The 12,225-nt window shown below is 41.6% G+C and overlaps 1 protein-coding gene across 1 annotated transcript in view; it reads right to left on the reverse strand.

Moving 5' to 3' along the window:
* Positions 1 to 1,858: 1,858 nt before the first annotated feature.
* Positions 1,859 to 12,225, reverse strand: part of SPINK5 (serine peptidase inhibitor Kazal type 5) — a 38,720-nt gene continuing 28,353 nt past the window's right edge. The window contains exons 11-15 of the mRNA XM_025173240.2: positions 11,825 to 11,952; positions 10,219 to 10,282; positions 8,624 to 8,745; positions 5,214 to 5,262; positions 1,859 to 2,165 (exon numbers count right to left, since the gene is read on the reverse strand). Coding sequence (XP_025029008.2) covers positions 2,154 to 2,165; positions 5,214 to 5,262; positions 8,624 to 8,745; positions 10,219 to 10,282; positions 11,825 to 11,952 — 375 coding nt within the window. The 3' untranslated portion in view covers positions 1,859 to 2,153. The remainder of the gene's footprint in view (positions 2,166 to 5,213; positions 5,263 to 8,623; positions 8,746 to 10,218; positions 10,283 to 11,824; positions 11,953 to 12,225) is intronic.

Genomic DNA, 12,225 nt, shown 5'->3' on the forward strand with positions numbered 1-12,225 from the left:
CGCTTATGAAGAGTCTCATATGTAAAGAAAATCAGTTCCATATATTCATAGATGCACAGGATAGATGTAGTAGGAATAATAGGATATATCATTTGAAAATAATTTTGGTTCTGAATTTACATTGTATATTGCCATAAATGCCTCTTCAGGAATATGTCCCATTGATTTCAGTGATGTTTACATCCAAGTAAACAATTATTACATCTGCTGCAAATGTCATACAATTAAGATAAAATTAACATATAAGTGCCTCATCTGTACTGCTTTGGATTCAGTGGACTTGTCCATCATTTCAGGAACATGTCCACACAAAGTTTACTAAATGAAGATGCATTAAATAAAGCTATCACTCTATTGAATATTGAATATTTGAATTTATCCTTAAATTTATATATGCATATATATACTTTCAAATTTTCATTCCCTTTTTCTCTCCTCTTACCTTATATTTTTATTTTTTCTTAGTTTATTTTTGTTTGTAACTATATATTTTTAGTATTTCATTATAATTTTGTTTCTTTAATAAATGAAAACTTTATGGACCCACTTGGTTTTCAGCAGTTCTCAGGGGGGTTCCTAGTAATATGGCAGGCAACCCCTATCATAAGCCTGATTAAGCTCTGGAATTCAGAGACAACAAGGACATTGGATGTGATTATATCCAAGCAGCCTCTCTCTGGGCACCAACCCCACCCCTACAGCAAGGGGACTCCTTTGTTTTCTGAACAGCTCCAGAAAATGAAAGAGTAGAAATAATACCTAAAGCACCAGCTGTGTAAGATGAGAAATGAATATGATTAAACACAAACATGAGTCCAGGTTCAGGCCTATACACTATGGCTATAAGGGTGGCAAATCTCAATATTACTCCATTCTTATTGAAACAGTGGAATATCATCTAGGAGGACTCTTTAAAGTGACCTGCTTTCTTCTGCAGAAGAATGGGCAATCCACTGTGATATTTTTGCAGTCTCACATTAGTTCTTACTGGGAATGCATGTGGGCAGATCCGGGGGAGGTGACTAGGACAATGCCTCGTGAAGCCATTTGGGATTTTTTTAGTTTGTGGACAGTAAGGAAGGGCAGAGTTTTTTGTAATATGAATTCTATAATCTGTGGATTACAACAGAAAGGCCTGCTGTGGGAGAGGTTCTAAAGGTCCATTTGAGAGGTAATTAATGATTTGCTGAGGAAGGCATTTGTGCCTCAAAGGAAGCATTAGTGCAGTCCCTTCTGAAGTAACTATCCCTTAATATGACTGTCTAGTTTCCAACTTCACCCATTTAGAGAAGATTTCAGAGAAGGTTATGAGATATCAGAGAGCATCCTGGATGAAGTTGATTATCCTGATCCCTTCCAGAGGTTGTCAGGCCTAGGTGTGAGATACAAATGCCATTGTTTGCCCAGGTACATTACTTTAACCTTGATTGAAGGAATTTGGCCCTTCTGGTCCTATCAGATCTCCAAGTGGTGTTTGATACCATTAACCACAGTATCTTCCTGGACTGCTTCAGGGTGGGCTTAGGGCACTGTTGTACAATGGTTCCACTCCTTCCTGAGCAGGCAGTTCTGTTTGGTAGTCATAAGGGATGGGTCAAGCCCTTGGCCACTCCAGTCTGGAGAGCTGTAATGCTCAGTCCAATCTGTGTGTGTGTGTGTGTGTGTGTGTGTGTATAGGCACATCAGTCAAAATGTTAAACAGACCCTCATTCTCAAGACTAATATTTGAACTAAATTAAGTTTACAAGATCTATTTATTAAAAGCTATAATAACCAATTAATAATGCCTACTGAGGAATTACAGGACAAGAAGTAATGACATTTTGCCTGGACAACATGGCCAAAAATAAAAATGGTATCTCTTAGCTATTTAGTTTATTTTATTGAATAAGTACAGTTAGAACAGTGAGATTTATTTATGTGAGAAAATACTCAAGTGAGTCTGTGGTAGTCATAAGAATGAAACCAGTAAGGTAATGACTGAACGAGTAGATCTGAAAACTTGAACCAGAACATTGGACAATGTCTTCCCAGTTCCACTCAATGTAATGGATATTGTCCATTTATTATAAGCTTGTCATACTTCTTAAATATAGGATGAAGACAGGTTGGGTACCACTTGAGATGTGACTGTTTCTTCAAATATCAGTTCTTCACAGTTTGCTCTGGAAAAAAACAGAAGGAATTTAGCATTAGCATGTTTTCCACAAAATAACACATTTCTAAGTTGTTCTTTATAAAAAGGTTATGATTATTACTTGGATTCATAATAGATATGTGCTTATGAGAATTTTCTTCCAAATAATGTCATTTAACTTAGCTTACTACTATTCGTTTTTTTAATAGAACAGACCGACTTGCAAAGATTTCTGTTTAATATGCAAAACAATATGTGTTAAGGCCTTCTAAGGCTTTATGACATTTAAAATACATTTTTCAAAAAATATGTAGACTGTTTTAATTTTCTTAGAGACAACTTTCACTCTCCTCTTTTTTGAGGAGAAACAAGAGACATGAGAATAATGGTTTACTATGACTGTTCCTGCCTTCTCTGGGAGATGCACGGAGCATCTAAAGGAATTCTCTAAACAGCCTCAAAAGTTTTCATATTTGCCTAAAACTACTCTGGTTCTGCATTAATAGATTTGGTTCTGGACATTGGTTCACTGGCACTTAATCTCAAGTAAAGAGAGAGGAGATTGTATACTTGACTTAGTATTAAATTCCTTGTCCTGTATTATGACAAAACTATATGTTATACAGTGAAGATATGATCTTTGCAAGGTATAATTAAGTGAATGCATACCCTGGGTACTTTTTAATTTAATTTTTAATTGGATTGCAAAGTATACACAGTATAACTGATGGAGAATTTTTCCCCAAGTGTGTTTCTAATGAAAATAAACATAAATGTTAAGAGCAGTTAAAAGGTATATACAATTTTCCAGTGTTTAAAATGCTCCATCACTCCTGTTGGATAAGTTAATATTATTCGTAATCCCATCCCATTACTAGAGATATAGATGGGGAATCTTACATAAAAGGACTGACTGAATTCACAGCAGAGGTCACTATGTGATATCAGAGTTAAACTCCACCTCCTGACTAGTAATCCTTCCATGTAAGGCTCTCTAACAGTGCCACCATTTTGGCAACTATGAGTTTGATAAAGTGTATGTGCTGAGCTACCTTTGAGTTCCATCCTTAGGCTGAAGCCCTTCAGACATGATTAAACTATAAACGTAGAGTATAGATGGGCCAGCCAGGCATCTTTCAAACCAACATTCCTATTCAACATTGCACTGCATGAATCCTGCAGGGCAACCAGGATGCCCTGTCACAGAGAACACCACAATCATATTCAGCCAGACTCAGGTACACCATCACTGCTCAGACAAAAATGGGAGATATGGATTTAAAAACAAAACAAAACACAGGGCTGGAATGCATCTCTCTCTCTCCCACCTACAAATTGTAATTCTTAGAGAGAGCTTCAGCTGCATGTTTTCTGCAGCAATCAAGGGTAATAATTGCCCATATTTTTATACAGCACTGGGATTTTGCAGGGGCTCACATCTTTCCAGGAGGTGGTGGTGGTTGTTGTTATGGTTGGTTGCATAATCAGCCAGATGTTTAGACTGGATTTGGCATTTTTATGCACCTATCGAGTCCTTCCCAAGGACCTGGGATAGGCAGATGTTGTCGTTTGATAGTGTTAAAGGTATTGTTGCAGGATGGAAGCTGTTCCAAGTAAAGATGCCTTTTGCAATTGACTGATGGCGATTTTGTCAATGCTGATGATGTTCAAGTGGTGCTCCAGATGTTTTGGGATGCACCCAAGGCGCCTGTTACTATTGGTCCTATCTTTGCTTTCTTTTGCCACAGTCGTTCTATTTCTCTTTGCAGGTTTTTGTATTTTGTGATTTTCTCCAGTTCTTTTCTATTCTGGTGTCTCCAGGTATTGCAATGTCCACTATCCAGACTTTTTTTTGTCTTTCTTATCAACAGTTGTTAAGTCTGGGGTGTTGTGTGGCAGGTGCTTGTCTGTTTGAATTCTAAAGTTCTGGAGCACTTTAGCTTCTTCATTTTCTATTACTTTGTCTGTTTTGTGGTCCCACCAGTTCTTGCTTACAGGCCAATGGTATTTCTTGCAGATATTCCAATGCACTTTTGTTGCTACTTTGTCATGCCATTGTTTGTAGTCAGTCTGCGTGATCTTCTTGCAGCAGCTAACTAGGTGGTCTGCTGTTCCTTCACCTTCTTTGCAGAGGCAGCATTTGCTGTCTGTTGCTGTCTTCTCAGTTCTGGCTTTATATGCATTTGTTCTTAAGGCTTGGACTTGCGCAGCCAGAATTAGCCCCTCTGACCCTTTTTTCAACTTTCCTGCTCTTAGCCATTGCCAAGTCTTGTTGTTATCTGCTTTGCCTGCTAGTTTTTTGTGTACTGGTCATGTAATACTTTGCCTTGTCATGTCTCTTTTCTATTCTTCATTTGGTCTTTCTTGAAGGCCAGTTTGGTTTCTTTGGGATTCAGTAAGCCTTCATGGTGTACTAGCTTCAGTGCATCTTTTTCACTGTCCTTCAGATATTCTTCCAATGCCCATTTTTCTTCTTCAACTGTCTGGTGTACTTGCAACATTCCATGCCCAGTAATCCTCCTTGGTAAATAGAGTCTGTCAACATTGCTGTGCGAATGAAGGGCATGATTCATTGTCATTATTTTTCTGGTCTTCCTATCCAGGGCTTTTAGTTCACCTTGAGACCAGTCCATTCTTCCAGCTGTATATCTAATGACTGGAATTGTCCAGCTGTTAATGGCATCATCATCATCATCATCATCATCATGGTGATGATGATGATGATTTACCATTGACACTTTTCTTTCGATGCCTGCTGTCAACCTGAATGCTCCTACATCTGTGAAGAGAATTGTAGTATTGAGTTATATTACTAAACATCCCAAGGTCAACACGTGTGCGTCACTTCAGAAGGATGGGTATTAAAAACAATAAAAATAAGAAAATGCCTGGCACATGAGGGATATAGAAATGATATAAAATTAAACAAGAATCATTAGCTATATATCATGCCACCAACCTAATCACTGACTCTTGTTATCTCTAGCTTTATGACTGCAGTAAATGGGAACATACTACATTCTAAATTACTATAAACTGTTCTGGAGTCAGTCAGTATAGAATGAGCAGAACAAACCTTAGAACATGGTCCTATATTCTTTATGCCAATCTCTGATTTAGTTTTCCTGGAAAAACAAAGAAGAGATAGAGAGATCACAGATAAATCCCTAGTAACTATAAAATTGAACAATATTGTGAATATTGTGGATCTCTATACAAAAGTAAATCCAGCTTAATTCAACTGAACAACATCCAAAACATTTGCCAGGAGATATTTAATATTTAGAGGAACTTCTAACCCACCATCAAGATTTAGAAATGTTCCTTTTCCTAATTTAGCTCAAAGATTTCAGTTGTGTTTTTGCTGATGATTCTTTATGCTCCTATAAATATGGCATCTTCTTTTTCATCTGGAAAATCTGAGTATATTATTGTCCATATTATTTATTTATTTATTTATTTATTTATTTTATTTATTTATTTATTTATTGGATTTCTCCACTGCCCGTCAACCCCAAAATAGGGGACTCTGGGCGGCTTACAAAGACATTAAAACTATAAATATATATAAAATGCATAATATATATAAAATTAAAACAATACTAAAAAAGAACAATCCAAGAAGATAGAACATCGGGCCAGGGACAGCCGGCCACTATGGGGCTAGCCATCTCCCTGCTTGAGATATTCCCTCCCCGTCCCAGGCCAAGTGACAGAGCCAGGTCTTCAAGGTCCTTCAAAAGGCTAGGAGTGAGGGGGCCAATCGCACCTCCAGGGGCAGAATGTTCCAAAGAGCAGGGGCTACTGCAGAGAAGGCCCGCCTTCTGGACCGCACTAGATTGAGTTCTTTTACTGAGGGTGTCCAAAGCATGCCCTCTCTGTGTAAATGGGTGGGACGGGTTGAAGTCATAGGGGAGAGGCGGTCCCTTAGATAACCTGGCCCCATGCCATGTAGGGCTGTAAAGGTAACAACCAACACCTTGAATTGGACCTGGAAGCAAACTGGCACCCAGTGCAGCTCGCGGAGCAATGGTGTTACATGGGCCCTTCTCGAGGCTCCAAAAATAGCCCATGCGGCTGCATTCTGAACCAGCTGTAGCTTCCAGATACTCTTCAAGGGTAGCCCCATGTAGAGCGCATTGCAGTAGTCTATCTGGGAGATAACAAGGGCATGAGTGACTGTTTGAAGGGCATCCCAATCCAGGAAAGGGCGTAACTGATGCACAACCCAAAGTTGTGCAAAGGCCCTCCTTGCCACAGCTGCCACCTGCTCTTCAAGCAGGAGCCGTGAGTCTAGGAGGACCCCCAAATTACGCACTGGGTCTGTCTGGGGTAGTGCCACCCCATCGAGCACCAAAGATGACAAAGTCCCAGATACAGAGGAGCCATTAACCCACAGTCACTCTGTCTTACCAGGGTTCAGCTGAAGCCTGTTGCTCCCCATACAAGACCCCTGTAAGGGGTCCCCTGTAAGACCCTTACAGCCTCCAGGCACCGAGAAAGGGCAGTCACGGCATCACTTACTTCACCAGGGATGGAGATGTATAATTGCGTATCACCAGCATACTGATGATACCTCATCCCATGATGACGGATGATCTTGCCCCTTTTCATGTAGATGTTGAAAAGGATTGGGGAGAGAACCGAACCCTGCAGCACCCCACAAAGGAGGGGCCGAGGATGGGACCTCTCGTGCCCTATCAACAACGATTGGGACCGGCCCTGAAGAAAGGAGGTGAACCAGCACAAGACTGTGCTGCCCACCCCCAATTCCCTGAGTCGTCCCAACAGGATACCATGGTCGATGGTATCGAAAGCTGCTGAGAGATCAAGGAGAGCAAGGATGGTCGCACTTCCACCATCCCGCTCCCGCCAGAGATCATCCATATGTGCGACCAATGCCGTTTCCATACCATAACTGGTCCTGAAACCTGACTGGAAGGGGTCCAGATAATTCGTTTCCTCCAGAACCCTTTGTAGCTGTGAAGCCACCACTTTCTCAACCACCTTCCCCAGAAAGGGGAGGTGGGAGACTGGATGAAAATTGTCCAGTACGGTGGGATCCAGGGAGGGTTTCCTGAGGAGGGGGTGCACCAACGCCTCCTTAAAGGCAGCCGGAAACACTCCGTCCTGCAAGGATGTAGTAACCATCGTCTGGATCCAACCACATGTCACCTCCCGAGCTGCTTTCACCAGCCAGGAGGGGCATGGGTCAAGATGGCAAGTGGTGGTCCTCACAGTCCCCAGGACCCTGTCCACTTCCTCAGGAGCAACAGGATCAAACTGTTCCCAGATAACTGGTAAGAACAGTCCCCCGGTATCTCCCCAGACCCTGCCCCATGCTCGGAGTCTAACTTGGAATGAATCCGAGCAACTTTGTCCTGCAGATGCCCTGAAAATTCCTCCACACGGCCCTGCAAATGAACCCCCACATCCCCCTTACCAAGGAGGGACTTAGTGATCCTAAACAGGGATGCCGGGTGGCATTCTGCGGACGCAATAAGGGCGGAGAAGTATTGGCGCTTCGCCACCCTTATTGCCACAATGTAGGCCTTAACAGCGGCTCTAACCTGTGTTCGGTCGGATTCTGTCTTTGTCTTTCTCCAGCGGTGCTCTAGAGGTCTCTTAACCCTCTTCAGCACCCTCAACTCCTCCATAAACCACGGGGAGTGTCGGGGCCGATGTGGCAAGAGAGGTCGCATAGGCGCGATCCTGTCCAAGGCCCCAGCCGCCTCCCTATTCCAGGCAGCAGCCAAGGCCTCCACTGGACCGTGCAGCAGATACATGGGAATATCCCCCAACTCCCTCTGAAACCCTGACGGGTCCATCAGGCGCCGGGGACGGACCAATCGCATGGGTCCTGTCTCCCTGCAGAGGGGGGTGGCATAAGAGAAACTCAGGGTCACCAGGATGTGATCTGACCATGACAACAGGGAAAGCTGTAAATCTCCCCTCAGATCACTTTGCCATTGCTGCGACAAGAAAACCAAATCTGGCATGGGGCCCCTGTCTTGGATTGGGTCCTGCACCATTTGCGACCGGCCCATGGCTGCCATGGTAGCCATGAACTCCCACGCCGTGTCCAAGGACCGCCCCAGGGATGGCAGGTTGAAGTAATTGTGTGAGAATAAAAAGGGAGGTTAGGTAATACAAGTGTGCCTGTTAACCTCCCAAAAGGAAATGATACTGTGTGCATGTATAAGCCAGAGAAAATAGTTTGAGAATTTTCAGTAATTGTTTATGTGCTTCCTGCTTGTCCCCCCCCCCACCCCCCAGTGTGTTTTGGTGTAATTTGGTGCAGTGGTTAAAGGTGCTGGACTAGAAGTTGGGAAGCAAAGAAAAAAATCAGTTCTTTCTTCAGAGGCCATTTGTTCCATTTTGCAAAAATCAAAGGCAAACACTTTTAACTCTTTCCTGGATAAAATTTCCAAAGATGACTACAGACAAGGTAAGCTGTGGAGAGAAGTCTTGTAAGCCTCTACTCACAGAATTTGATCACAAAGCAGGCATTCATTCTGATATGTCACATCATCGGTGCCACAAACTTCTGGAGGGCTTGTTTTGCAAAGGACTTGTCCTCTGGTTTGGGGATACTTGCTGCAATCAACCTAAAGAAAATTACTAGAATGGGCACTAGCAGAATCCAACCATACTTTATTCTTTCCTGTGTCTTCCCCCATTATACATGTTTTGCAAATTTGGAAGAAAAAAAATACCACTCATCTTTGGCAGATCTCAATATTTGAGTAGTTCCATTTCAGTTTACCTGTAAAAAGGTACGCCACCATGGAACTGGACATCACTGTCAATAGCCCTTGAGCCTAATCCAACACTGCCCCCCCCCATTTATTGTTATTTAAGAATTCTCGATGATGAGAACCACAGATGGATATTATTTGAAGTTGCAATGACACTTGAATATTTATCTCTATATCTATTGCTGCTACTACAGCAGATTCTTTAATTGAAATTAACGTTTCAGTCAGTGTTCATATTTGAAAACAAGGGCTACTTATTTCCTAAATACTTTCTAGTTCCGGTACTGCCTACAACATAGGGGGAATCAAGTTTTTCAACCAGAGTTCTCTAGTTCATTCTATAAATCTTCAAAGATGAATTCTATATCAGTTTCTCTGTTATGGTTCCTCTCCTAACACCCACCCCTGAAACTTCTAACGTCTTGATGACAAACATACATACTTAACATTGCAATCTGTGGAGTCCTTGGGGTTCTCTGAGCTTGGTTGTTTTCTTGCAAACGTTTCATTACCTGGCTAGGTAACATCTTCAGTGCTAGAATGGGATGGGGTTTGCTCTCTATTTATATACTGTGGCCTGCCTTGCCAGCGCTGGTGGGGGTGGGGGTTTTGTTTTGCTCCTCTGGTTGTTCCTTGATTAGCCTATGTTTACTGCTTGATTGTGTGCCTGGTGGTAACCTTTCCTTATCTGGGTGATGATTGCTGGTGAGGCGATCTGCTCTTTTGTCTCTTTTGAATAGTATGTAGATGCTGTTTATCTCTATGTCTGACAGACTTAACCATAGTTTTAACTGGGAAATTGTCAGCATTTTAGACCAAGCTAAATCCAAAAATGCAAGAGAATTCTTGGAAGCTTGGTATTCAGACAAGGCAGCAATTAACAGACACATAAGAGACAAAAGACCAGAAGATCGCCTCACCAGCAATCATCACCCAAATAAGCAAAGATTACCACCAGGCACACAATCAAGCAGCAAACATATGCTAATCGAAGAACTATCAGAGGAGCAAAACAAAACCCCCACCCACACCAGCACTGGCAAGGCAGGCCACAGCACATAAACAGAGAGCAAACCCCATCCCATTTTAGCACTGAAGATGTTACCTAGCTGGGTAATGAAACATTTGCAGGAAAGGAATCAAGCTCAGGGAACCCCAAGGACTCCACAGTTCAACCCTGAGCTACTGTACACATATTCACCTCTACTGCAATCTGTTGCATGTTTTCTTGGAAATAAATCCTATCTGACTCAGTAAGTATTTACTTCTAGATTCCAAGCATACATGCTTAGGATCACATTCCTAGTCCTGGCATCATCTTACCGTTTCATGAACGACTTCTGTACATTCACCTTCATGCCTTATTGTTAGGATATCTTCAGCATCCCTTATAAACACCAGAAAAAAGTATTATTACATGGATTTTGATCATCACAGCTAAGCATTGTGATGATCAGTCAAAAAGCCTATGGTTAAGTTATGTTACAGAACAAACCAAGCACACACAGACACACATTCGCAGAAGGCGCAAAAAAGGCATTTTGAAAGTGGAGAAACACCTCAAATCTCAGCTGGAGCATTGGGAATTGGGACAGTTATATCCTGTTGAGTTAAGGTATGGCTCAATAAGTATTTCAGGCCCTGGATGCCATGCATAATCTAGCATGACAGGCTGGGCTCACTGCTCCAGGTCTGCAAGATCATCAAATCTTGGAAGGTCACAAGGCATTTGTGCTTTGTGAAGACCCCATGCTAGAATACTGACATTTCCTGGGAAAACAAGCACATTGTATCATATTTCAGCTATTTTTATTTTTAAAATCATGTTAACTTGCTTGAGCTATAAGCATATTTTGGAAGGAAGATGAGCATGCTGGTGCCTGCAGGCCCCATACTGCTGCCCTTTGACTTGCATGGATACGTTAGGGCAAGATCAAACACACATTTATTAGTTATTGGCAAAAACCTTCTGACCCTAGGAACCTCAAGAACTGGCCCCATCCGCTTTACGTTATCTTATTTCACAAGTTTCTCAAGTTATGCTTTTCAGCTGATATCCTTCCCCCAACTGATGTGCAAAGCAAAATAACTAAAATTTTAAGTAAGAGCAAGGAAATTACTAGGAAAATTAACCCCAAGCCTTGTTTAGTGCCCAACACTAATATACCTTTAAGGTTTTCAACTAAATAAAGTTGTCTGTCAATTTTGAGAATTTATTCATGGGGAATATTGTTGAAAACCTGAGGCTAAGACAAGGGCACTCCCACTTCTTTACAGTTTCTACACTTGAAGCACACTTCTGGGCTTCAAAACCCACAGATGAACACAGACAGATAAATTCACCCAGCACTGAAAAACATGGCACACAGATTGTCTATCACCATTTATCACCCAGTGGTTAATGTGAAACAGTTTGTAAAGTCAACTTCACTCATCACAAAGTCAACTTCACTCATCATTGTATGGATGCTTGGTAATTTGCATCAAAATTTTAGAATCAGTTCCTGACCCTTACACAGAATGAGGTGATCTCTTTACATTTCTACAGTCATTCTATCTTGACAGGGCTTTTAAATATCGGCCTTTCTAGACCTTCTAGATTGTTTGCAATTCTCTGCCTCAAACATAAACTCCACACACACCACACATACACCCTTCCTCATTCCCTCATTATGAGGCAAGTCCTATCTCAACCTGTCATTAAACAAGCCTGAAGTTTCCAAGAGAATAATGAGCAAGATAGCATGGGTAAGTGCATCACCATTATCTTCATCTCCTTAACTGAGGTCTTTCTATGTTTGTCATGGCAAACCACCAATCAGTTATTAGATAGCTTGCTATGATGTAAACACAATTAATACTTTACAATGAAGGCTTACATGAGTCAAATTGCATTTACAGTGAACCAGGAACTACTATTTATACTCACACAATCGCTAAACACAGGAAACATTTATTGCTGTATGTTTTTGCATCAGTGCCACAAACGGGAGACCACAAAGCCTGGCAGGAAGTCTTGTTTTTTTTAAGGTTGGCTAGAATTAGAATGCAGTTCAACTAAAAAGCAAAAAGGACAAGTAGGGTCATTTCAAGCATTGGTCTCTGTTTTTAGCTTTTCTCAAGCCATGAAAACCAGCTGTAAGGACAGATCATAGCAATTTAGTACTTGCAACTGGCCTCAGTTGGAAATGGAATTAGTACAGACAAATAGGATGATCTAATATGTCTGTTATAAAGCACGTCTGTGGTCCTATCCAATGTAGTCTCACACTTATAGTGTTCAATTCCTGGTTGAGAGTTTGAAGCCCATAGGTAGAACCCCCTGTCTAC

Source organism: Python bivittatus, unplaced genomic scaffold, assembly GCF_059951505.1.
Source record: "Python bivittatus isolate LINGU-HERP-01145 unplaced genomic scaffold, Pbiv_v1 ctg000080_np1212, whole genome shotgun sequence".
Lineage (NCBI taxonomy): Eukaryota > Metazoa > Chordata > Lepidosauria > Squamata > Pythonidae > Python > Python bivittatus.